Source organism: Theropithecus gelada, chromosome 7b (assembly GCF_003255815.1).
Source record: "Theropithecus gelada isolate Dixy chromosome 7b, Tgel_1.0, whole genome shotgun sequence".
Lineage (NCBI taxonomy): Eukaryota > Metazoa > Chordata > Mammalia > Primates > Cercopithecidae > Theropithecus > Theropithecus gelada.
This window is the reverse complement of record NC_037675.1, coordinates 49,027,524-49,055,491: the sequence shown is the minus strand read 5'-3', so window position 1 is coordinate 49,055,491 and position 27,968 is coordinate 49,027,524. Positions and strand designations below refer to the sequence as shown.

The 27,968-nt window shown below is 39.1% G+C and overlaps 1 protein-coding gene and 1 pseudogene across 1 annotated transcript in view; one reads left to right on the top strand and one right to left on the bottom strand.

Annotated features, from left to right (window-relative positions):
* Positions 1-13,615, bottom strand: part of LOC112628391 — a 142,375-nt pseudogene extending 128,760 nt beyond the window's left edge.
* A 1,255-nt stretch (positions 13,616-14,870) lies between these two features.
* MDGA2 (MAM domain containing glycosylphosphatidylinositol anchor 2) overlaps positions 14,871-27,968 on the top strand; it is an 849,182-nt gene continuing 836,084 nt past the window's right edge. Inside the window, exon 1 of the mRNA XM_025391973.1 lies at positions 14,871-15,304. Coding sequence (XP_025247758.1) covers positions 15,025-15,304 — 280 coding nt within the window. The 5' untranslated portion in view covers positions 14,871-15,024. The remainder of the gene's footprint in view (positions 15,305-27,968) is intronic.

The window sequence follows — 27,968 nt, the reverse complement described above, 5'->3', positions numbered from 1 at the left end:
CCCCAAAAAAAAAAAAAAAAAAAAAAAAAAAAAAAAAAAAAAAGAAAAAAAGAAAGAGAAAGAAAAAGAAAGAATAAGAACAAACAAAGCAGCCTACTTGACGAATGAAACACCTTAAAGTGATGAAATATTGGAATTTTGGGTGCTCCAAACCATGAAGAGAAAGCCAAAGGCAAAAACCAACCAATCAACCAACCAACCAACAAACAACAACAACAAAAACTGTGTAACAAAATAATAGCTAAAAACTCTCCAAGTCTAGCAAGAGATTTATACATCAGATACAGGAAGGAAGTTCATGAATCCCTAAATAGATATAACCTAAAATGGTTCTCCATGGCACACTATGGTCAGCCAAAAGTCAAAGAGAAAGAAATAATTATTTAAAAAAAAAAAAAAAAGAGAAAAACATCTACTCACATATAAGGGAAGCTTCCCATTAGATAATGGGGGATTCTTAGCAGAAGCCTTACAGGTAAAGAGACAATAAGATGACATATTCAAGGTACTAAAGGAAAAAAAAAACCCTGTCAGTCAAAAATGCTATATCCAACAAAGTTACCCTTCATAAATGAAGGAGAAATAAAGCTTTTCTCACACAAGTGAAAACTGAGGGAATTCATCACCACTAGACCAGACCTACAAGAAATGCTTAAGTAAATCCTAAACTTGGAAGTGAACGACACTATCTACCATCATGAGAACACATGAAAGTATAAAACTCACTGGTAGAGCAAACACAAAAATGAGGAACAGAAAAGACCCAAATATTATCACTACATAAAACCACCAAATCACAATGATAAATAATAAGACAGAAATAAAGGAACAAAAGACACACAAAATCATGAGAAAACAATTGACAGGAATGACTCCTCACATATCAATAATAACCTTGAAGGTAAACAGATTAAATTTTCCACTTAAGATATATAGATTGGCTGAATAAACAACAAAACAAAAAAATGAACCAACTATCTGTTGCCTACAGAAAACTCACTTCACTTGCAAAGACACATGTAGTCTAAAAGCAAAAAGATGGAAAAAAGATATTCCATGCAAATGGAAACCAAAGCAAGCAAAGGTAGCTATATTTATATCCAATAAAAGACTTTAAGTGGAAACTAGTTAAAGGATATAAAGAAGGACATTATATTATGACAAAGAGATAAATTAATCTAGAAGATGTAACAATTCTAAACATATAGGCACCCAACACAGGAGCACCCAGATATATACAGCAAATGTTATTAGATAGAAAGGTTGAGATAGACTCCAATATAATAATAGTGGAAACTTCAACACCACATTCTCAGCAGTCTAGAAAATCAACACAGAAACACTGGATTTAAACTGGACTTTAGACAAAATAATTCTAACATTTACCAAACATTTTATCCAACAGCTGCAGAATGCACATTCTTCTCATCAGCACACAGAATATTCTCTGGGATATACTACTATATGTAAGGCAACAAAAGAAATCTCAACACATTTTAAAAAATCAAAATCTGATTATCAAGTATCTTCTCAGACCATGAAGGAATAAAACTAGAAATTAATAACAAGAGGAACTTTGAAAACTGTAAAAATACATGAGAATCAAACAACATGCTTCTGAACAATCATTGGTTCAATGAAGAAGTGAAGAAGGAAATTTTAAAATTTTGGAAGAAAATGAAAATGGAAGCACAACATACCAAAACCTATGGGATACAGTAGAAGCAGTGATAAGAGAAAAATTTATAGCAGTAAACACCTACATCAAAATATTAGAAAGATTTCAAAGAAACAACAAGTCACCTCAGGAAAATAGAAAAGAAAAAAAAACACAAAACAAAGTTAATAGAAGGAAAGAAATAATAAAGATCAGAGCAGAACTAACCAAAATAGACCAGTAACAACAAAGGATTAATACAATGAAAAGTTGGTTTTTTTGAAAAGATAATTAAAATAAACCACTAGCTATACTAACCAAGGAAAAAAGAGAAACTCAAGTAAATAAAATTAGAAACAAAAACTTAGACATTACAATTGATAGTACAGATATGTGAAAGATCATCAGAGATTATTATGAACAACTATACACTTAAGACTCTCTCTCTCTCGAAAACCCAGAGGAAATAAGCAAATTCCTGTACGAATATAACCTACAACATTGAATCAGAAAGAAACAGAAAATCTGAACGGACCCATAATGAGTAAAGAGATTGAATCAGTATTAAAAACTTCCCAGCAAAGAAAAGCCCAGGACCCAAAGGTTTCACCAACAAATTCTACTAAACTTATAAAGATGAACTAACTCAAACTGTCCTCAAAGTATTCCAAAAAATTAAAGAGGAGGAAATTCTCTCTAACTCATTCTAGGAGACCAGCATTACCCTGCTAACAAAGCCAGATGATGACACAACAAACTAAGAAAAGTATTGATCAATATCCCTGCTGAATATAAATACAAATATCCTCAACAGAATACTGGCAAAATGAATCCACAGTACATTGAAAAGATAATACTCCATGTTCAAGTGAGATTTACCACAAGGATGCAAAGGTGGCTCAACATATGCAAATCAATAAACATGATACATCACATCAAGAGAATCAAGGATAAAAACCATATGATCATCTCAGTAGACAGAGAAAAATCATTTGATAAAATTCAAAATTGCTTTATAATAAAAACCCTCAATAAACTAGGCATAGAAAGAACATACCTCAATACCATAAAGGCCTTATATGATAAATCCAGAGTTCACATCATATTGAATGGGGAAAAGCTGAAAGCCATTTTTTTAAGAACTAGAACAAGACAAAAATGCCTACTTTCACCACTCCTATTACATAGTACTAGAAATCTCAGTCAGAGCAATCAGACAAGAGAAAAATAAAAGGACTCTAAGTTAGAGGAAGTCAAATTGTCCCTTTTTGCAGAAAACATGATGTTATAGTTAGAAAACCCTAAAGATTCCACCAAAAATCTCTTAGAATAGATAAACATATTCAGAAAAGTTAGAGGATACAAAATCAATATGTAAAAATCAGTGGTCTTCCTATACACTAATATTGAACTAACTGAGAAGGAACTCAAGAAGGCAATTCTGCTTACAATAACTACGATAAAGTACTCAGAATAAATTTAAGCAGGGAAGCTAAAGACATCTACAAAGAAAACTACAAAACACTGAGAAAAGAATTTGAAGAGTGCAAGAACAGCAACACATCTCATGCTAATGGATAAGAAGAATATTGTTTAAATGACCATACTACCAAAAGCAATCTACAGATTCAATAAAATTCCTATCAAAATACCAATGCTATTTTTCAAAGAAATAGAAAAAAATTCTGAAATTCATATAGAACCACAAAAGACTCAGAATAGCCAAAGCAATCCTGAGTAAAAAGATCAAAGCTAGAGGCAACACATTACTTCGAAATATATTACAAGGCTGTAGTAACCAAAGTAGCACTGTATTGGCATAAAAACAGACACACAGACCAATGAAACAGCAATGAAACAGAGAATCCAGAAATAAATCCATGTATTTACAGCCAATTGATTTTTGACAAAGGTGCTAAGAATATACATCATGGAAAAGACAACTTCTTAAATAAATGTTGCTGGGAAAATTAGATATCCATATGCAGGAGAATGAAACTAGATCCCTATCTCTTACCATATACAGAAATTAACTCAAAATAGATAAAAGACTTGAACATAAATTGTAGATTTACTTAAGTGTAAATTTATAAAACTATAAAACTACTAGCAAAATACATAGAGGAAATACTCCAGGATGTAGATGCAGGCAAAGATTTTATGGTTATGACATCAAAAGCACAGGTGACAAAAACAAAAATAGACAGATGGGACTATATTAATCTAAAAAGCTTCTGCACAGCAAAGAAAACAGTCAATACAGTGAAGAGGCAACCTGATGAATGGGAAAAATATTCACAAACTATTCATTCAACAATGCACTAATATCCAAAATAGACAAAGAACTCAAACAACTCAACAGCAAAATAAACCCAAATAATTTCATTAAAAAGTTGACAAAAGACCTGAACAGACATTTCTCAAACGAAGACATTCTAACAGCCAACAGGTACATCATCAAATGCTCAACATCACTGATCATTAGGAAAATGCAGTTCCAAAACACAATTAAATATCATCTTGTCCTTGTCCCAATTAGAATGACTATTAACAAAAAGACTAAAAATAACAAATACTGGTGAGGATGCAGAGAAAAGAGAACTCTTATGCACTGCTCATGGGAACGTAAATTAGTAAAGCCATTATGGAAAATGATGTGGAGATTTCTCAAAAAATCTAAAAATGGAACTACCATATATTCTTACAATCCTACTACTGGGTATTTATCCAAATACTGTTGGGTATTTATCCAATCAATACTACTGATTAAGGAAATCAGTATATCAAGGGAATAACTGAATTCCTACCTTTAATGCAACACTATTCACAATAGCAAAGATATGGAATTGATGTAAGTGTTCATCAGTGAATGAATGGATTTTAAAAAGTGGCATATTTACACAATAGAATACTATACAGCAATAAAAAGAAATGAAATCCTGTCATGTACAACAGCATGGATAAAACTGGAGGACAACATATTAAGTGAAATAAACCAGGCACAGAAAGACAGACATTAAATGTTCTTATTAATATACAGGAATTAAAAGAATTGATTTCATAGAGATAGAGAGTAGAATAATAGTTCTCCACCAGAGGTAGGAGGCAGGATGGGAGAGGTTGGTTAATGCGTACAACATACTCTTAGATAAAAAGAATAACATCTATTGTACAGTAGCAGAGTAGAGTGGCTACAGTTAACAACAATGTATTCTGTATTTCAAAATAGCTAGAAAAGAGGGCTTCAAATGTCCCCAACACATAAAAATGATAAATTCATGAGGTGATGTATTCCTAAATACCCTGAATCGGTAATTATACATCCTGTGTATGTACATATCCCATAAACATGTACAAATATTATGTATCAATAAAATAATCTTTATTTCTTGTCTGCTTTTTTATTATTTGTTTCCTCTCATTAGAATGTAATCTTTTGAAGGAAACCAAATGCTAACAAGGGAGGCTGGTTAAATGATTACATTGCATTTACACATTGGAACACTATTCAGTCATTAAAAATGTTGCTGGAAATGATCACTTATTGCAATGGAAAGATGCCATTCTGTATTAAAGGAAAAAATGGATATAAAATACGTAAGAAAAAAGGAATGTCATTCAACATATATCCTTAAAGCTGGGTATGGTGTTGCATACCTGTAGTCCCAGCTACAAGGGAGGCTGAGGTGGGGGATAACATAAATCCAAGAGTTTGAGGCCAGCCTGGGAACATAGTGAGACTTTGTCTCTAATATATACATATATATTATACATATATATTATACGTATATATACACATATACATGTCTCTAATATATACATAATATATACATATATTAGAGACATATGTATGTTTATATATCTATGTCTATATATCGATATATATAGAACTATATATAAACATATGTTATATCTCTCTATATCTTTATATATCAATATAGAGATAAATATATGTATATACATATATACATAGGTACATATATCTCTATATAGATATACAGATATAGGTATTATATACTTATATAGATCTAGATCTATATTACATACATATATGTCTATACATATAGACATACACACACACATACACAGATATATTAACAGATATATAAGTATCCTTCCTCCAAGGCCTAAAAGATTTATTACCTCAGGGCAGAGTGAGGATAAATGTTAAATGTTCTCTTCAGGCTTTTTAGATAGAGGAGTTGCTTTTTTAAAATTTATTTTTGTTTTTTTTTTGGACGTGCACCTCAGTATCCCAAAACCAGTTTTTTTCTTTTCTTTTTTTTTGAGACGGAATCTTGCCCTGTCACCCAGGCTGGAGTGCAGTGGTGCAATCACGGCTCATTGCAACCTCTGCCTTCTGGGTTCAAGCAATTCTCCTGCCTCAGCCTCCCAAGTAGCTGGGATTACAGGCACCCGCCACCACACCTGACTAATTATCGTATTTTTAATAGAGACAAGGTTTCACCATGTTGACCAGGCTGAACTCCTGACCTCAGGTGATCTGCCTGCCTTGGCTTCCCAAAGTGATGGGATTATAGACGTGAGCCACTGTGCCAGGACCCAAACCAAGATTTTCACTTAGCATAACACATGACGTACTAAATAGTTATAGAAAATTTTTATATGTTCCAACCACACTTTTTAAATATAATGTGGAATAAAATGGAATGAATAGAAAGAAACATATCAAAATACTTTGCATGTGCTAAGGGTAATTGCTTTCTAAGGGAAAAAATACGTTCTGGATTGTGTGTGCCTGTGTGTGTGTGTGTGTGTGTGTACTGGTTCATGATATTATTTGGGGTTGAGGTTAAAAAAATGGCAAGAAAAGACAGTTTGAAAGCTTTTGCTCTACATACATTTTATTGAAGGGAAACAGGAAGAAGAGGGAAATTCTCCTCTTCTGGTCAAAGGAAAGTAAGAAAAAAGAGGAGAAGGCTTGTGAGATTTCCTCACACCTTTTCTAAGTAAAGTGGTCTTCATCAGATAGGTGCAGGAGAATGCTGAGGACAGGGGCACTGCTGCCTTGATTCTTCTCTAGGACATCTCGGGCTACTTCACCTCTATCTGGAAAGCAGCCTCATCGAAGTTAACTTGGGTGGAGGAGTTTTCCTTGTTCTTTCTGGTTCCCTGAGAGAGGGAATAATATGTCATCTATGTTTTAAAAAGCATTATTCCACTGAGCTTTCAAGATATTTTCCTGAAGTGTGTTTTACAGATGCAGAAACTCAAGTGCTACCGATTTGTCTAAGCTAGGCAAGTGCGATTCCATAATGATTTAAAAGAAAATTTCCTAAAGACAAGGAACTGGGATAAAGACCCTAGTTATTTGGTCTTAGCCAAATAACTTCTATGTAGACTCTCAATTAAGGTACAAAATGAGCTCTTATATTCATTTCCTAGGAATGCTGTAACAAGTACCTCAAACTGGGTGGCTTAAAACAGAAACATTTTTATCTTACAGTTCTGGAGGCCGGAAGTATTCAATAGTCAGGATATCAGCAGGACCATGCTCTCTCTGGAGGATCTAGGGAGACTGTGTTCTATGCCTTTCTCTTAGCCTCTGGTGTTGCTGGCAATCCTTGACATTCCTGAACTTGTCAATACATCACTCCAATCTCTGACTCCATTGTCACATGGCGTCCTCCCCTGTGTGTGTGTCTTTTGCTGTGCTTTACTAGAACATGTTGATTCCCATCTGTTTCCTTGCTCTGCTAAGCAATAAACCTTGAAAATGAAAATTAAAAAAGACATCAGTCATTTTGGATTAAGGACCCATGCTACTCCAATATGACCTCATCTTAACTAATTTCATCTGTTATGACCGTTTTCCAAATCAGGTCACATTCTGAGATTCTGAGAAGGATGTGAATTTTGGGGGGACAGTAAGTATACTATCTAGTACAGCTCCCTTTGCCACATTTCTTCTTCCTGTATCTATCTTGTCATGTTCTTGCTTGTTGACCTACATCAGGTACCTCAGCTGCATAGGTTTATTTGGCTGGTCTTATTTTCTTTACCCTTCCAGTTTGATGACACACACGGGGATACCTGCCTCTCCAAACTCCTAATAATCAATTTCCTGCCTACAGGTTTTTTTCCCCCTTCTTCAAGGTACTTCTTTTCATTGATTCTTCTGAAATCCTCCTACTCTAGCCCTGAATTTCTGTGGATCTCCTCCTGACCTTACAAAAAGATGTTTTGTCTTTCTAGGTCACCCCAAATAGGCAGGTTCTGGTCCTACCACCTTACTAACTTATTTATAGAGGGTTGGGCAGTGCAGCTATAAATTAAAAATATCTTATATTCAATTTATTTCTGATTCCCTGTAATTCTTGCTGCTCTATGGTTTCACATTTATTGAAGTTGAGCATCCCTTCAGGGAAAGGGCAAAAGCCAAGGGAAGAAAAAAATGTGTCAGAGTAGATATTTGAGAGAAAAAGGTTTTTTAGGGGAACTCCCAGACCTAAGCTTTAAATTATTACGTTCTAGCTCAGAGGATTCAGACCACGGCAGTGTATTGTAAACCAGTGAGTAGGGAGAATGCAAGATTGAAATGAGGTCTGTTTTTCCCTATACAAGGAAGGTAAAAACTCTCCTGGTGGGAGGGTTGGGGGACAGTGGAGGAACAGAGAGAGAGAGAAAGAGAGACAAAAGAGACAGCAAAGTTGGCATAGGTATATGCATGTCCCTTGCACTTTAAACATTCTGTGGCATAGAAAGTCTTTTTTCAAATCTTGCATTAAATCTGATGGAAATGCCTCACAGAGTACACATTAGAAAATATACAAAGGAGTAGAAATGTCAACCTGGTATATCCAGGTACAGAGAATGAAGAGTGGGGCCATTTGGTTTCCCAATATGAGTGATGTGCAAGAGCTCCAGAATTTCTTGATGGCCTCAGAGGAGAATGGGAAACGCTTCCATGGCTGGAGAGCTGGGAAAAGCCTGATGTTTGGAAGAGGAGGGAGCTACATCCTTTGTACTCAAAGCCAGTGGGCAAAGATGTGAGCTGTGGGTGTATCAGGGTAAGAGGCAGACACTCATAGATCAAGTGGAGGCCAGCAATATTGGACAAAAAAGGACATGCTTCCCCACTGTCAGGACATGGGAAGAGGACAAGGAGAAGACTGTGTGAGAGTAACCCAGAAAAACTGGGTAATTACATAAAGGAGACTAAGTTGTAAACCCAGAAGATAGTGTTTCTCTGATGTCCAAACATTAGCTGATATGAGTAGCTCATTAGCAGACTGAGTTTAATTATGGAGGATGTTAAAAGTTACATTTCTATAAATATCTGTTGTGATGGCAAATTTCAAGCCTATCATCTGGTTAAGATGCAAATATTCTTTATTTCCTAGTACATGCACATCTGTAAATTGCTCCAAATTCAGAATCTTGGAAAAACTTTTCAACTCTCTTCTAGTCCTTTATATCTTATCTGTGGGTTAATCAGATCATCCCTTTGTCAGAAACAATAGACGTTTTAATATTTACATCACAAAATTTCTAATCTAACTTTGACATTTATCTTTAATCTGGTCTATTGGCAATCTAAACATGTATGCATTGCTTCATACTAACATGCTTTTAAAAGACAGTAAACCAAGCATAGTGATAAACAGGAACTTCTTCACATTAATATTTAAGCTGTCGAGTTCTCCAAGGATACATCCAGGGATGTGGCACTTTCAAAAATAATCTTGAAGCAGAATTGCACTCTCAAATTTTCATGTTTCCAGAAGATATTAAGTGATGCCTAATACTAAACTGCCAAACCATTACAGCTAAACTGTGGAAAGACTTCAGAATTCGATGTGACTGGACAGAAATGGGGCACATAAAGTTTGAATGAAAGAAAGTAAAGTAATGCTTTTAGAGAAAAACATGTCATCATACTTATAAAACTAAACGTTCTAAGCTGTCAGTTCATCCCCAAATGGAAATTACTCAAGTTATTACCCCTATATATTAATGCCCTTTACCTAAAAATACTATCAATAAATATATTGAGTAAGAATAATATATTTCTTGACCACTATATGCTGGGTGATGAGTATATCTTACATGTATTATTTTATTTAAAATTCTAGTTTTTTTTGCTCTTTTCCTTTTACGGGATAAGGGGAATGTCAAGGTCATACTGACGTCAACGATCCAGCCTAGGGCAGTCTGTTGTCAAAGCTCAGACATTTACCTACTATGTCACACTGCCCTGCACTGAACATCTTCTACTCTGGAACAAATCAGCCTTGTGTCTGTTCCTGAAATAGTGTCAGAATTATAATAAGAGTTCAAGGTAGACATGCCAGAAGAAGAATAAATCTAGGGCAGGGCTACTAAAATTACCCAGGATATGGTATCTAAGGGTAGTCTTTTAAAAAATAATTATAGGTTCAAGATACAAATTGTATAGAAATCATGAGTGGTACACAAAATCCTGAAAGTTGAAATTAGGGACTAGCATGTCTGGCTTGAAAAAGGGATGGCATTTACCAAACAAGTAAAAATTCACAGAAATGTGCTGCTACTTTAAGCTGAAGATAGAATATCTAGAATACCAAGACCCTTGCTTCATGCTTTCTGCCTCTCCTTCTTCTTTTCCTAGCTAGATACTCTTCACTGGCAGCCACAAAATATCTGAGACCTCAGCCCCATCATCTGGTTACAAATTATCTTGGCATCCTCTCACGGTATCCAAATATACAGCTTTTCCTGGGTACCTCCTTTTCTATTTGCACCCCGGATTTGCTATCTCCAGGGATTGTTCTTTGGGTATTTTGTTGCTTCCTCAAGTTGAATATCTCTCCTGGACCTTTCTCAGTCCATACAGTGGGGATCTGGGACTTGACCTGCCTCCTTATTTCTAATATTAGAATTAACCATTCTTATTCCTCTTTTTGTTCTCACTAAAGCCCTCTTGAGAGATAATTCTGTTTCCCTAAATGAAATCATTGTCTCATACCTAACAGCAGTATCTGGGTCCCACTGCTTAGGAGCAACTGCCCCCTATCTGCCTGAAATAACCAGCACCTGGAATCTCCAATGCTGTTCTGCGCCTCATGGCTTTACTATCATCTGAAACAGCCAGTTCTACGTGATGCTTTTTAGACTTCTAAGCTTGCATGCTGGAAGCTATTACTAAGTAGAAAGAAAGAAACAGGTGAACAGGGATTTGGCTAGAAACAATTTACCATCACCACTGAGGATTTTCACATTCTTGTTTGGCAATAGTGTGTATGGGAGTTTGTGTGACTTAAAGGGCGGCAGGGAAAATGGAAGTTGATGTAAACAACAAACAGGGCCTGAGATTTGTGTTCTGGGAAGAGGCTAAATTGGAAAGAAAGACGGATTTGTCCCCATTGTTCTGAATTTGCCTTACTCAACTGTATCTCTGGAGACAGCAGTTTTTCTTACTTCTGTCCCACTACCTTGGTTGGGTCTTGTGCCAACCTGTGACTCTTTCCATGACAATGCCTCCTCCAAGCTATGGAGGTTGGAACATCAAGCTCATATTGGAGAATGGAGACAGAAATTTTAAATAAAACTATAGTCAATAAAATGATAACAGGTTATGATGACAGTTTATGTGGGATTTTTTATGCTCTATGCAACATCCATATTCACTGTGAAAAATCCAAGAAACTGGTGATCTCTGAAATTATTTACACTACTCCTGTAGAAAACTGTTCTAATGGGCGATATAAAGTTTGCTGGGCCAGATTTCATAGTAGTCTCTGGGCCTGCCTTCTATAGCTTTTCCCTTCTCTCTGATAAAGCATCTCTTGCCTGTCCTTAAGCTTCAGCTCAGGCTCACCACCTGGAGGCCTTCATTAGCCAGTGCTAAGGTGTGGTTATATATATTATGTCTTGCTGGTCAGTGCAGCCTGAAGAATGTTGAATTTCAAGAAGCAAAAAAATGTCATTTGATTGAATTGGCAATTATTTCCATAAGTAATCTATGAAGCATTTTCACAGGAACTGAAAACCCATATTAAATCTAGTGCATTAAAAAAACTGTTATATAAGCCATTTAATGATTGCATGTAAAATTTGCCACTTTGTGCCCTAGGACTTTGTTTATTTGCAGCACTTACAGTGTCAGTAGAAGCAATGGTGCATATGTTGACCAATGCACTCTGTTCACTAGATTGTGTGCTTCTTGAAGGAAGGAAATATGTCTTATAAAATCTTTAAGTGTACAACAGTCTAGGATAAGGCCCAGCAAAGAGTAGCTGCATCTAGCTATTTCCTCATTTTTAATTTAAACTACAACTGGAATAAATTGTACATTGACTGGGTTCTCTAAGTTCTCTCCAAGTTCCAAAGATTTCACTCAGGCATTGCTGAGGGCTCACCGGGTGCATGTTCCTTCCTCTGCAGAGATGAGCATTATATGGAAAAGAAAGGTCCTGGGCTCCTAAGGCTCTGTTCAAATGTTGAAGGTTAAGAAAAGTAATCTCCATACTCAGTCTGGGCTCTCCTAAAATGATACACTGACGTTTGGGGACGACAAAGTATCCCAATCTATAGTTCTTCACACACTCAAAGATCCTATGATTCCATAACTACGTGTTTAAAAGTACAGTACAAATATGGGGGTGAAGTACTACTTCAGAACATGATAAGCTGAAATCAGGAAGAGCCTGATGGACAAGATACATTATGAGCTTTGATCTGAGAAAGGAGGTGCAGTTTATTGCCCCATGAAGCTACTGTGCTGCAAGTGTACAGGAATGATCTACCCACAAAAGGCAGATTTCTAAAATCATGAGACAATTTTTATGCCACAGGTGACCAGTAAGTGAGCATCACTCATTTTTCTTCAGAAATCGCACACACTGAGTTTATTTATAGCATGACGCTTAATACCATCTAGTGAAAGTGGAATTTCATAAATAACGGGTTCTCAACACTGTGTGAATGATCCTCTGGGGGACCCTCTCAAAATGTTTGGTTTCTCGTATCTTGTAAACCCAGAGGGTAAGCACCAAATCGCACTCTATAAAAAATAATATGCAACATTCATTTAAGTGAGGAAAAGGACCTTGGGGGAAAGACTAGGGACTAAGCATTTTCTAGTGCTTAGGGTCCCCTTCCCCCCAGCAGAAGTACAGCATGGGGAGAGGGACCTGCAGTGTGTTCTACTAGTCTATTATGGGAGCAGATAAATGAATACTGTGCTCCAGATTTCCCATAGCAATTACTTTTGTAACACATGTACAAATGCGCGTTTTAAACCATTCCAATCACTTCCTACCCATATGCTGTTTGAATAGTGAAGAATATTTTCAACAAAGTGGACTGCATACAGGAAACATTATTATCTCGGTTACAGAAAAAAATCAACCACTACTATATTCCCAGATGTTCCCTATTAATTTTTAGCGGAGTATTTCCACACTTGTTGCAATGTAAATTAAAAGATGCTTTAGATTTTCTAATCCTTTTGCACCTATAAGTTTTTAAAACCCCTTAAACATTACAGCTACCTCTGCCCCAACAAAAGAGCCTATCTTTCACACAAGGAAAAGATTTTCCAAGCAGTTAACTTTAGTAGGAGACACTGCATATAAAATAAACTAATCTCTGAACTCCTAGTGTGCCTTCCCCCAGAGCCTTCATCTACTGTGATGACCATACTTCCTTTAAAGAAGACAGAAATAGAGAAGAAACGTTGCCACTTCCAAATGCTGTGGCCTGTTCTGCCCTCTAGTCAAGCATAACGGATCCTGGAAGACCTTGGGCGGCGGAGAGGAGATAGCGTGTCATGTAATTACCCCGGGTGTAAGGTGGGTAGCTGGCCCTTCGGCGTGCAAACGCAGACGGCGGCATCAGAAATACATAACCGGCACTAGCCGCCGCGGAGCTCCCCAAGAGGCGAGGGAGCCCTTCGGCGGGGGAGGTTGGAGGCCTGATGCCGCCGGCCTCGCGGAGCCTTTCGGCGTTGTCCATACTGATGAGCTGGGCTGACACAGGAAGGCAGAGCAAAGGAGGGGCAGAGGAGGCGCGGAGGCAGGCGGCAGAGCCGCGCACCCGGCTTTGACGTCGCCCGGCTGCGGCTAGCAGCTCGCGCTCTCAGCACGTAGCGCACAACGTGACCACACACAGCCTTCCTCCCCGGCAGCCCAGCAGCCCAGCAGCCCGGCAGCCGGTCCGCCTGCGCTCCGCGCTCGCCGCTTCGCCCTCCTCCTCTTCCTCCTTCTCCTTTTCCTCCTTCCTCCTTTCGCCTCCGCGGCGCGCATCTCCGCGCACACCCAGGGATCCCGGCCGGCGTCTAGCCCCGGGCGCCCAGCAGCCCAGCCAGGGCACCTCTGCCGCAGCAGCGGCCCGAGCGGACGCCACGCAGCCGGGTGCCCTCCGCAGGCGGCCGCTCCCGCGTTCACCTCTGGATGCCACCACTACGTTAGCTCAAGCGGGGAACCCCTTCTGCGGCTCCCTCCTCTAAACTCCCGCCTGTCCCGACCGCCCCCACCCCCTCCACCTGGCGGGGGCGGCGCGGAAGCAAAGAGGACGCGCGCAGTGCCGGTGGGCACGCGTAGACGTGTGCGGATCGGGTATTTGCTTGGCATTCTCCCTCTCTTGCAAGTGGCGGTGCCTGGACTCTGCTTTCGGCTCCGGGAATTGGTGCGGCCGGCCAGAGCACCTCTACGCTGGCGGGGCGCTAAAGGCTATTTTGGAGACCAGTGGCGGTGGCGGCGGCGGCAGTGGCTGGTGTGCCCAAGCGAGCTCCAGACGCACACTCCGCTCCCTGTTGGACCCTTTCCTCCTCCTTTTTCCCTCTCCTCCCTTCCCTCTTCCCCACCCCCGTTCCCCTAGCCCCACTCCTCCTCTTCCTCCTCCTCCTCTTCCTCCTCTCCCCGTTCGGCGATGCGAGTCTGTATCGTGTAACAGGATTGGCGTTGCAATGGCAACTGATGGAATGGGGGAAGGCAAGACAGCAGGGCTGGGGGCTTCGGACTGCGGGCGGGCGGGCCGCTGTCGCCGCTTGACGCCCCTCCGGGGACCTTCGCGAGTTACTTTGTAAAGGCGAACCCAGGCAAGAGAGCCCTGCTCGGTGTCCCGGGTCAGAGGCCACTTCCTGCTCCTCGGCTGTCCAAGCCAGGCTCCCACCGCGCGGCACCCCCGGCCCCCTGCCCGCGCCCGCCGCCAGCCCAGCGCGCCGCCGCCGCCGCCGCTGCGGAGACTCGAGCCCGCTTCCCTGAAGAACACTTCGCCTCGCAGCTCCCCTTCCCATCACCGCCCCCTGCTCCTCCCCGGCGTCTGCGATTTTCCCAGGCACCCAGTGTGAGTGCGGCGTGCGTGTGAGTGTGTCAGGGTTTTGTGTTGTGGGAGAGTGTGTGAGTGTGTGAGTGTGTGTGTGCATGAGTGTCTGGAGTGCGGGGCTCCTGCGCTCCGCTCGCGGCCGCCGCCGGGGAAGGACAGACGGACGGCGCTTCCTCCTTCGGCGAGCGGTTCCCGGGCACCTCGGCTCGGCCCGGGCGCGAGTGGAGCGCGCCTGGCTGGCCGCCGGCCTCCGGAAGGTCCCGCTGCGTCCCCCCTGGGCTGGATATGTTCATGTTCACGTGAAGATGGATTTACTGTACGGTCTCGTGTGGCTGCTGACAGTCCTCCTGGAGGGGATCTCTGGCCAAGGAGTGTACGGTGAGTGGAATCGCGACGCTATCGTGACCTTGTGATTCTTAGGCAAGATAGGCTGGTGAGCGAAAATGCACGACTCGCGCCGTTCTGGGGCCCCTCCCGGCGTGGCATTTGATTTACACTTCATCACGTTATTGGGAGCGATAAGGAGGCAGCGAGCGCGCTGCGGATTGGGCTGCGAGCCGCTCCCCCGGCGCCTGGGCTCCGGCTCGGAGTTGGGTCTAGCCGGCAGCAACGCACTCGTGCGAATGAGTGGCTTTGCACTTGATTTATCCCCGCGGGGAATCCGAGCTCCAGCAGTCTTTGATTTAATAATGGTTTGGCTCCTTGCATGCCACGGTGTCGGTGCCGCGGTTTCCCCCCACCCCTCCAGGGAAGCTTCCAGTGTGACCCCGTGAGTCTCCCCACCCCTCTCCGCCCCACGCCGCCTCCTCCTCTCCACCTTTTCCTTTTTCTGTGAATGCCTACATGCCTTGATTTTCCGGCTCAGGAAGTGGGGTGACAGTTGAGTTGCGTTCTGCACCAGCCGTTGCCATGAGCACTGACTTGGGGAGGGGAAAATAGCAGACAAGATTCTCGGTGCCAGACACAATTAAGGGACATGTTTGTGTGAATGGATGAGCAAATGCATGAATGAACGGACTGCTAAGTCCGCGCGTTTGGGTTCCAGGGCAGGACACCAGCTCGCTGCAGCGGGAACACAATCTCATCTCCCTTCTGGAAAACCCAGATTTAGGTTTAGGAACTAGAGAAGGGCAAGCTTGTTAATTAGGAGGTTTTGAAGTCCTCAAAAGCAAATTCAGGTTCTTTTGCCTGTCAGCAGTTGGCACCCTTAGCTTTCGGGATTGAAACACACACATGCACACAGACACACACACACACACACACACACATATCCAGGTCATATTTATAGTGGACTAAAATGTAAGTCTTTTCTTGGGACAAGCAGGTGGTGCCCCAAAAATAACTTCCGTGTTTTTGAGGTCTGGTGGGAGGTTAGAGGTGCACCCCTTGAGGGGACATCAAGCCAAGACCCACCCACAGCCAATCCCACCCCTCGCCCCTGAGTTAGTGTCCGCAGAATGTGTGCTGAAAATCCAGGCCACTTGCCCTTGGTTTCACTTAGGTGTTTGGACTCTGGTGCTGCAGGACTAAGTCAGTGGCTGACCCAGAGCAAAAAGGAATGAATATTTGTGGAAGTGTTAGAGCTTTCCCTGCAGACCCTAGAACTGACTGCAAAGTGGACACAGGTGCCAGTGAATCCTGAGTCCTCAAACTCTGGGAACGGAGTGCACAGTGGGTGGGTGTTTGGGGATGAATGCCACAGACCCAGCCTTTACTCTGTCCACTGTGTTCTGTCCAGGGCTGAACAGTGCTGAGGTGAGCTCTGGTACCCACTGCACTCCATCTGCTCCTCTCCTTTCCTGTGTTTCTAGCTCCCTTCTTGGCTTCCAAGAAACCTTCACTTTTTCCCATCTCTAAGGATCGGATGTCCCCTCTCCCAACCCCTCCTTCCCAAATGAAAGACAACTGTCTGGTGGTGGTGGTGGCTGTGGTAAGGGGGGGAAGTGTGTATGAGAGAGATGCTGAGTCTCCTGGCAAACCTCAAGGTTTGACTGAGAACAGGAGGTGGGGCCTGAAAAGAGTAGGAATTAACTTAGTGCTTTTGTGACTCTCCTGGACCCCGGTGCCCTCTGAACGGCTGAGAAAAATAGGGATTCTAGCGATGTGGGAATGCTGGAGATAAAGCCTTCTCAAGGGGCTGTTCCTTAGGATGGGAAAGTCTGAATTCTTCTCATCCCATGCCCAACTCTGTATTCCTCTCTCATTGATTCAGATCATCTTAGCTAAAAGGAATTTTTTGTTCTGGTGTGTTTTTCTGATTTGTGTATATGCATGTGTGAAGGTATGTGTGTGTGACGGGGTGATGAGAAGTGAGAAAGGTTGGGGGCATGGGGAGACAATGGGACATGCTGAAAACTATCTAGATCGGAAGGGCATGGTTCCATTTTCCTGTCACTTTTTGTCATTCAGATTATTTGTCCTGGCAAGTCTCAGATTGGGTAGTGGAAAAGGATAAGATCTGGTAGTGAAGACAAATAGGAAACAATAGCATTAAAATAATTCTGTGTTTATGTCTGTTAACAATAAACAAGGAGGCAGTTCCACTACTGAGCTGATGATTGTGATGAAGGTGGTGGTCTTTTTCATTTAGTTTTGTTTTTATATTGATGTGGTTATTAGTCATGTAGCTAGGAATAGAATTGCTTTTGTGTGAAAAATATTAATCAGTATTCCTGGCCATTATAAATGTCACAGCTATGAGATGGGTTAAAAATTATATATTACTTTTCAGATATGTGTTACCCGTCACAGAAGTTAGGTTCTCAAAGGAGATTAGGCCCCTAGTCTTCAGCATTAGCATCGTCCTGGAACTTGTTTGAAGTGTACGTTTTCGGGCCCCTCTGAGACTTTCTAAATTAGGAACTCAGAGTGTAGGGCCCAGTGGTTTGTGTTCATCACCTCAAGTGATGATTACAGTGGACACTGAAGTTGAGAAACACTGACATAGACTTACAGTTTCATTGCTTTGATTTTGTAAATAATGAACTTTCTTAACCTAGTTTTATTTTCATTTGTGGAAGCATTTTTAAGGAAGAGAACATTTTAAAAATTTATCTAAAAAAGGAATCAATTGTAAAGGACATAGACATAAGATTTAGTGTAAGGTTAAAAAGTGTGTTTTGAACATTTTATATGAATAACTTTGAGAATGATTAATTTAAAAGGCAGGGTTATTATAAACAGAAGCTTCAAAAGCCTAGATAGGAACTTTGCTAGCATAAAAATCTGTCTTCCTTTATTTGCCTATATTTGCTACATGTAAAGCCATTCATACTACACACAAACTAATATTTCTCAATAGTGTTTTCTAGTAGCGTGGTTCAAGAGGAAACACAAATGATTTTCTGGGTTACTCAGGCAAAAATCACTTCATTGTAGCCTAAAATTGTTTACATGATTTAGAACTGTGTTATTATAAACTTTCTTCCCTGGAATAGCTAGGGTATCCCTTTTCTTCTCTACTTCCTCACTGAAAAACTCTGAGCATGAAATTCAGATTCTATTTTCTAGTGAATTGAGAATATTTGTTGTAACGCATGGATAATTTTCTCTCAAGTATTTTAATCTTCTTCCTGTTATGCCCAATCTGTTTGACAACCATGTGCAATACTTAAGTATAATAGTTTCTGCTGTAGACCTAGGAACTTACTGTCATTTATCTTGGAATATTGCTTAGCAAACCAACTGCACAATAGCTAAGATTTATATATGGTATCAGAGTTGGATGACGGAGATTATCTATTAACTGCCTACCTTCCACCACCAATTCCGTCCTATAAATTTTTTTGTAAGTGTCCTATAAATTGTTTTGTAAATTTTTTTGTAAGTGGAATTTGTACTTTATATTTTTTTACATTTTCGATATCAGATATAACATTACAGTAATATGGATTATTTGAAAATATTTCTGAAGAAAAGATTGCAAGAGAACCTCTTCATAATAGAATAGCACAAAAAAAATCATATGAGCTAACCATGGCAATTTTAATGGATAATACCCACTTGACATATATATTTGGCAATATGAATCTGTGTATTTAAAAATTTTTACTTTGTTAAGCTATAGATTTTTGCTTAGTGGATTTTAAAAAGCTATTTATATTAAAATAATTCTCCCAATTACTCTTGGAATGTTAAAGTTTTGTTTGAATTTTCCTTTTAGCTTCATTAAACACCACTGGATAACAAAAAGTCATTAAATGAACTGGTATCTGGTTTTCACATTATTAATTTTGTTGCACTCACATTTCATTAGATTTAGGATAACTGATTGACATGGCCTTAAGAATTGGAATGTAAAACCTAGCTATCTGTATGCTTATTGAAATACCTAGAGCTAAGTGATCCAACACATTTTCTTAGTTTTGAAAGTTTTCTTGGTAAGTCGTTATATGGTAGTAAGTCATTTGGGTTAACTGTATTTTTTAGAGATCCTACTGATAATGACATCATATCAAAAATTGTATCTCCTGTAAACTTATCAGCTGACTTGCTAAAGAAAGAAAAATTATTCTGTTGAATTCTGTAATTTTGCTTCTGGTCATCATGCCTTTAATTGCTAAGGAAGTTATTAAACATTATGAATGGATCAGCACAGACAAATCCCCACTGCAAACAAAAAACAAAATACAATTCCAAGTCTGAATAGTTTTATTGGGAACCAAATCCAAAGATGATTTGGAGTCCTGAAATGGTTAATTCACTGTCCAAAAGTAGCTTTCAGAATGCATTAAAAGTAATAAATAGAGTAAGCTTAAGAAACATGTGAGTATGACAAATTAGCAAGCTATATTAACTCAATTCAGGTAATATCAGTAAATCTCATACAATTTAAGAATGACACCCCAGGCAGTAGCTGGAGAGAAATGGCTTGGTGGAATTAAGAACAAGGGCATAAGTGATACGAGGCGGCTCTGGAAGATATTTCAGACGGTAGTTTAGTGGGTTGAATTTGGATGGATAGGAAGGAATAAAAATGACATGGACGGTCGGTTGGCCATTACATTCAGTTTCAGGATGTTGCCATTCTTATAGCAAAGTACGTTATCTCAGCGTATGTTGATTATGATTTTTGTTCAGATTGGGTTTGGAGAGGCCCTGTGATGAGATACTGCCTTTGACTAAACCATATTTAGGGTGTTAGTCTGTAGGAAAAGAGGAAGAGATTATTTTAATAAATGCTGTTTAAAAATCAATGTGAAGCTCTATCATATAGCATCAGCTCAAACCTGTTTCTCCTCTTCTCACTCCATTGTCCCTACAAACTCATGCACATTTTTATATTGTCATCACCTTGGCCACGATCACGAAAGAAAAGTGACTGGACTGTTCGTTGTATCTTGGGATCATTTTTGCCCATTCAAAAATTGTCCTTGTTGGTCATATTACTGAGATTTCACATGCAAAATGGGCAGATTATTTTATATAGTGTTACTTGCTCTTGTCCTGTATTTCCCTGGGAAAGCCCCTAAGTGGATTAATAAATATTTTAGATTGAGCAGGTTGAGCCTAACTTATTTTACAATGAATAAGTCAGTTAGGGTGCCAGAGTTTAGACAATTAAGAGGCAGAGATAAAAGTTTAGAGATGAAATAATTCTGGTGAATAGATGTCACAAGAGAAATTCTAGGAAGGCATTTTTCAAGATCTTGATTTCTTTGCTTAATTTTATTATCTTTGGTTATGCTTCTTTATACTTATATTTTACCAATATTTTTATTTTTGTTTTATAGTTGTAAAACACCTTAAACCCTGCTGGAGAAGAAGGGTACAAATAAACTTTTCTGAAAGGAAGTGCTCTGTATTTTTTTAAAACTTACTATTTTAATGTAACTGCAGTAGGGCTCATGGGGATGGGATTAGAGCATAAGCCTGTGAATTCAATTATATTTTATTAAGACATTGTCAGGAACCATGGTTTGGGGTTGTATTCCAGGTATAGAGGTGATTCATCACTCATATTCTCTGACTTGGTCCCCATGCTTTGAGAAGAGTCTTGCAAGGGTTGGGCTCCAGGTTTGTAATCTGCGAAGACAACAGCAAACAGCCAGATACAACGTCCTACTCTGGGAACTGAGCTCGAGAGCTTGTGCTCTTTGGTAGCTCAGATTAACTAAGGGAATGTGCTGTCATCTCAGTTAAATAAGAGGAGGTCTTCCTTAGGCTCCCTTTTGGCTGTTTTGGAAGGATATGCAAAGTATATTGCATACATTGGAAGTATGAATAGAGTGAACATTTTTAGTTTCTTTGTAATTGACAGTAACTTAATGGTCCCACAAAATAACTTTTGTTTCTTTGCTTTAGTGACTATGAGTGTAAACACTATATTACTTAGAGCAAACAATAAAATATTGCATTCATAGAAAACTATATCCTATCTTTATTTTCAAATCCAATTAATAGTATTTTGGCCCTGTAAAATCATAAAGCTGGAAGTGAGAAGAGACTTTAAGATATCATTAAATCATCTCACTAATTCAAGACACAGTGATTTTACCATTATATCAGGCAAATGGAGGTCCTACATTGTTTGTGAAACTTGTTTTCTCCAGGGTTCAGTCGTATTCATTAGATGGATTTGTTTTTCACAAACTACTAAAATCTCTTATTAAAATAATCTGTTATTAAAATAATGGAGCATGTACTTTGTTATTTCCATTTTATATCAGTGCAATTCCATTTTCTTTTCTAACTATACCACCTTGCACTGATCCCATTTCAGCTTTTCTATAGCAGCTTCTTGCTACTTTTCCAAGACACTATGCCATTCTAATCTTATATTTTTAAACACTATTTCTTTTCCTGTTGATTTCATTGATTGACCTGAGTAAGATCTACGCTTTCTGTTTCAACATCCAAATCATATATTCTCTAGGAATTACAGAATAGGATTTCAACTATTATAAACACATTTTTGGCTATTACACATTTACTACAAAGTTATTTAAATACATAGTATGGTATGATGAAAGGCATTAGAAATTATGATGTAACGTACTCTTTCTGTCTCTACAACTTTGCATAAACAGGAACCTCAGTTTCTTGCTGTTCCTGCTCAAGTCTATATTAAGGACTGTTGTGTGGCCGGTATTTGGGGTCATATATATGACATGTGTCAGTATCTTCAAGCAGTATATTTTTTGTCTTGTTTTGTTGTAATGTGAATGGTGGAAATAAAAATAATCAAGTGATCCCGTAGAAGGGGAAACATGTCTTCCTGAAAGAGGAAGGGTTTGTTCACAGCTAGGCGTCTCAAAGTCTTAATGGACAGCACAAAAGGCAGCTGAGATCTGAAGGAGGTGAGTAGGAAGTAAAGGCTTTTAGAAAAATGTATCTACCCTTTAAATAATGGCCAAACAGCAAAAGCATATATTTTTATCTGAAGCCACTAGAACTTTGTTGTAGTGCATCAGAGTGAAAAGCAAAATGTCTGCTGCCTGCCCGAAGAAAGACCATCTTGAGGGAGATTTTTCTGGTGTCCTGAAAGGAAAGGATGAGGGGATAAAGGGCTCTTAATAGGGCCTGTGGTCACTCTGAACCAGATGATTCTTCTCGCTGATGAATTGTGGGATTTGGGAACACAAGGAAAAGTTGGGTACAGATTGAGCATTGGAGCATTCTGTCTTTTACTCCTGAGTGTAACTGAGTTGGGTGTTTGCCTCACCTCTGCTGGACTCTTTACTAGGAAGGCTAGAAAATACTAGAGGAAGATGTGCTACTTTTCAGAAGTGGTGACCAGTGAGAATTCCCCACACAAACTCTAGGCTGATTTAAGTTCATTTCTCATAAATTCAGTCAACTAATTAATGTGTAACTGCTGTGGATGATGCATGTAGCTATGTAGTAAGGTCTGTAAAATCAAAGAGGTTATGCATTAATCCAGGAGATAAAAACAAATAGAAAAACATAAAATAAGGCTATGAGAAATACACAAATGTATGTACCTAGACCAGAGAGAGGAATTACATTTCCTATTGTGGTTGGAGAAAACTTGAAAAAGCTTGTAACAGGTAAGACTTGAAAGTGGGTTGACATAATATAGATAAAGAAGGAAGAAGGGGCATTGCTATAGCGTGGATTCTAGGTGGAGGAATAGTGGTGCACAAAGAAAAGTAGTCCTGGAATGGGTATGTAATAAAGCCTCAGGAATTTCTTTAAAGTTTACCCCAACTAGAAAGATGTATCTGTCCTTTAACCTATGTGATCATGCAATTCTATTGTATGATACTGTGGAACTTGCTCAGATATATATGTCCATCAAGATTCTGAAGTGGTGTGTGTTAAATGTGCGAAGCTAACTGACCATTTCTTCAGAAGATAGGACAGTTATCTTTAAAGTTCCTGTGGGGGCAACTCCTCTTGGAGGTAAACTCAAAGACTTTTGAAAGTCTTTTTAGAGTGCTAAAAAGAAGTGCTGTTTAGCAGCAGCAGACTATGGGTCCAGAATGACTTAAAAAATCATTTTGTTCTTTACGAATGTACAGCCACTGAGATGAAGGCATTGCCCTTGTGAAAAGAGAGGTATATGCTTTCATTATTGTTTTTTATTATTGTGCCATGCAGCGTGATGTAGTTGAAAACTGTTGGGTAACTTGGGCTTTCTTCTTGTTCAGCTGCTGCTTTACTGTGTTACCTCAGGCAAAATTCTTAATCTCTATCCCTCAGTTTCCACATCTAATAAACTCTTAGGAGAGTGTGCTGATGAATAGGAGAAATGTAGATATTGGCAAGAATAAGAAAGTACGGCTGCATTTTTTTTTTTTTTTTTTTTTGAGATGGAGTCTCGCTCTGTTGCCCAGGCTGGAGTGCAGTGGTATGATCTTGGCTCACTGCAAGCTCCACCTCCTGAGTTCACGCCATTCTCCTGCCTCAGCCTCCCGAGTTACTGGGACTACAGGTGCCCACCACCACGCCTGGCTAATTTGTTTTGTTTTGTTTTGTTTGTATTTTTTCAGTAGAGATAGGGTTTCACCGTGTTAGCCAGGATGGTCTCGATCTCCTGACCTCGTGATCCGCCCGCCTTGGCCTCCCAAAGTGCTGGGATTACAGGCGTGAGCCACCGCGCCCGGCCTGCATGTTTATATCTGGAGTAGAAGCGGGAAGGGAGCATGGAGAGTTTCCCTTCTGTTCTTAAAAATTTGCACTTAGATGCTCTAGCAATTGAACCTCATAATAGGACTGTCATTTAGTTTTTAGAGCAGAATAAGAAGCTAGGAGGTAACAGAGACCAAGTAATTTTTTTTCTGGAAAAATATGTTCTGATTGTGTCAGTCTGGTGGAAAATGACAGAAATTGAGTATTTTTAAACACTGTGTTATAAATATGTGCATGAAAATGTGATTTGATATAGTATTTCGATGCATGTGTAGTTTATATTGTTCCTTATGCTGGTCTTCCTTTCTCAATCCACATAACCCAGGAGTTTCTCCTTCTTCTCCTTAATGGTGGTGGTTAGCAAGGAGCTGGCATCCCCCACTCATTTAAGGGCTCCAGAGAACATTAGTGCATCCTGAACCTTATGGTCATGGGTAAATTCATGCTTATATAAATCTATAAGTGTGTTCAAATACGTGTATCTATCTTGTTTTTGAATCAAGGAGCAAGAATATTCTTAATATTCTTCATTTCAATACTAATTGAAAAATAGGAGTATATAAAAGTCAGCCATCCAATTGGAAAAAAGTAACCGAGGGATATATTTATAAGAATACTTATAATTGGTAGTTAATACATAAAAACAGAAAATGAAGATAAACCATTAAATGGGGTCATCACACAATTACTGTGTAACATCTTCTAGTTTTGATCCAGAAGTAACCAGAATTGGTGTTTCCCACCCAATCACCTAATCATTTAAAACATCTTTAAATTAGAATTAACTGAAAAGGCTGAGTGGGACTTTACTCACCATTAAACTGTAACAGCCACATACCTAAGAAAGCATTTTATACATGATGCATTTTCGTTTTCTTTGGCAAACACTTTCTATTTTTGGAAGGTGGAAGGTAGTTCACCTCCATATTCTCTATTCATATAATTAAGTAGATGGCTGTAATTGCTTAATTCAATTATTCTTCTCCATGTCTGAGTATTAACTCAATATTAGTCGAGTATATTGGTCGAGTATCTCTTTAACCAAATAGAAGGCAGTCTTTACTCAGGACTGTGAAAGACAACAAAAATTGTTAGTTGAGAAGATTTTTCCCATTATGTGAAATGAGCAGTATTGACTTTGCTAAACAAATCACCTTAAGCAAAGACACACAGTACTCTGTAATATGGACAGATATAACTCCCGAGTATTTCACAGTTGTCCGTCTAACTTGGTATCTTAGAATGAGTGAAGTTATTATCAAGAGTTGGCATAGTTAATGTTTTTATTTCAGTTCTGAACTTGTTCCTTGTTTTTCATGGGTTACTCTACATCGTTGTTGTGATTCTGTCTCATCCTTTGAGTAACTTGCATTTTTCATTTGGTTCATGTTTCACACTGGTTTGTACCACCCGTGCAACAGAGATGCTATATTCATTTTAGAGTTTTAGGTCTTAGTCCCAATCAATCAAAGCTCAACCTTTGACTAATTTTTTTTCCTCCTTTGTTGTGCATAGATTCATCTAAATATACTTGTCTAAGGAAGTGCAACGCTTTTCCATTATGACCATTCCCTACAATATTATAAACTACATAATGACATCATTACTGTGAAAATCGGGGTTTAGAAACCTCCCAGTCTTTCCCCAAGACAAGAATAACTCCCAGTGGACTGCAGCCTGAAATAATCCGTCTTGTTTCTCAGAGACTGCTTCTTCTCTGATTATTTCCTGTGCCTCACTATCAAACATCCCTCCGATTGCGGCAGCTGGGGTGGAAAGTGTCCTTCTTCTTGCTTCCTGTGATTTTGCAGCTGAACTCTATGATCATTATGTCTTTTTGATTAATATTTCAAAAAGTATTTTTTATTTTCTGTCGTTTAATTTGTTAATGCCTTAACTCTCTAAGCTTACTTATGCAAAGAAGTACTTTGACACCCTGCTGTTTAACCACCTCTCCTCTTCCAGAGAGAGCTAAAGAAGATACACACACACACACAGGCACATGTGCATGTGCATACACACACATTCATAATACAAATATATATTTGTATATAGAGTATTGGCATGTATACTATAAAAATACATACTACATGTTCAAATAGAAATCTATTAACTATGTTAAGAGTATATAAGAGTGTGTGTGTGTATTCAACAATGCTTGGAATAGTAGCTAAATTTTGTTTAGGCTAATCCCAAGAAACTGGGTGTTTTTCCCACTTCTCTTGCAAAGCTAACTCTAATTCAGTATTGGCAGCAGAGTATGCAGTCTCTCACCTAATACTCAGTTTGTATTTAAATATTTGTGATACATTCGTGTTTCTATTGTTCGTGGGTTTACAAAATTACCTTTAGAAACTGCGATTACTGGCCGAGCGCGGTGGCTCACGCCTGTAATCACAGCACTTTGAGAGGCCGAGGCAGGCAGATTGGCTGAAGTCAGGAGCTCGAGACCAGCCTGCCCAATATGGCGAAACCCTGTCTCTACTAAAAATACAAAAAATTAGCTGGGCATGGTGGCGAGTGCCTGTGATCCCAGCTACTCAGGAGTCTGAGGCAGGAGAATTGCTTGAACCCGAGAGGCGGAGGTTGCGCCACTATACTCCATCCTGGGCGACAAGAGCGAAACCCTGTCTCAAAAAAAAAAAAAAAGAAAAAAAAAAGAAACTCCAATTAGTTCTGTTTTTTGCAGTTGACAAAAGAGAAGTATTTCTTAGCTGCCTAACAGCAATGCATGTGCAGTTTATTTCACCTGCATTACAATAATGTATATATTTGAAGCTTAGCATCACTTGCATATTCAGAAGACCATCCCTGCCGTTCTACTAATCAGGCCTTTAAGTTGTATTTTCTTTTTTATAAGTGAGCTTTTAGTGCACCAGCATGTCTATATTCATGTCTGGATTCTAAAATACATGCACAAACAAAACTTAAGCAACTTGGATTATCTTTCATCTTTTTTCACCTATAATTGAAAAATAATTAAAGATGAGATATAGTATTTTTTCATAACATAATTGCCATTTATCAAGTGCCTACTGTATGCCACACCTTGTATTAGAAGTTTTATACACATTATGCCATACTCTAATCTTTGTATGCAATAGATACAAAATCTGAAATTTATGAAGTTTAAATAACCACCATATGGTTACTGGTGGCTGAATTTGGAATCAAATATGAAATGTATGTAAAAATAAATACTTGTATACATATTTATTTATATTATTAAAATTATATTCAGATGGGTGTGCTTATACTTTAATGAAATCATCAAAGTTAGGTAGCTCACGTTGGGCTATGCATGAAAATTATCTCAAGCAGTATATACTTGAAATGCAGCTTGGGTAATACATTTTAGCTTGTCACATGAGAAGTATATATAGGTAGCTAATGTCAGCACTTTATACCATACAGTTTTATTTCTTAGGAAAGAAAGATGTGATTTATAATTATTTTTTCTTTTCAGTATTGAAATGCCCATATGGGGACTCTCTCTCATATAATTTATTTTTGGAATGATATGATATTTTAAGCTTATTCATAATTGGTAACCTCTAAAAATGAAGAAATGGTTCTACTACATATTCTGCAGAAGTAGTTATATTCCTCCATGTACAATAGTAGGTATGTGCTTATAAAAAATAACCGCTGTCAGGTGTACTACTTTATTTCTCCCTAGGCTGATTAACAATCACTGGCCTTGGAAAGACTGATAGTTAAATGTCATATTTGGCCTAATTTTGTTGAGTTGCCTCTGGGTATTGCTTGGGCATTTTTCGCACAGAGTTAATTGAGGAGACTCTATCAGCGGATTTCTTTTCTTGAAAATCTTGTGTGTTCAAGAGGACAGTTGATTGCAAGCTCTGCCCTTCTCTTAGCTGACAGTGAGTTCCTCAAACCTCAAAGCTTACAAATTAGTGCAGTTTAGTGATTTGTTTTAGGCTTTTAG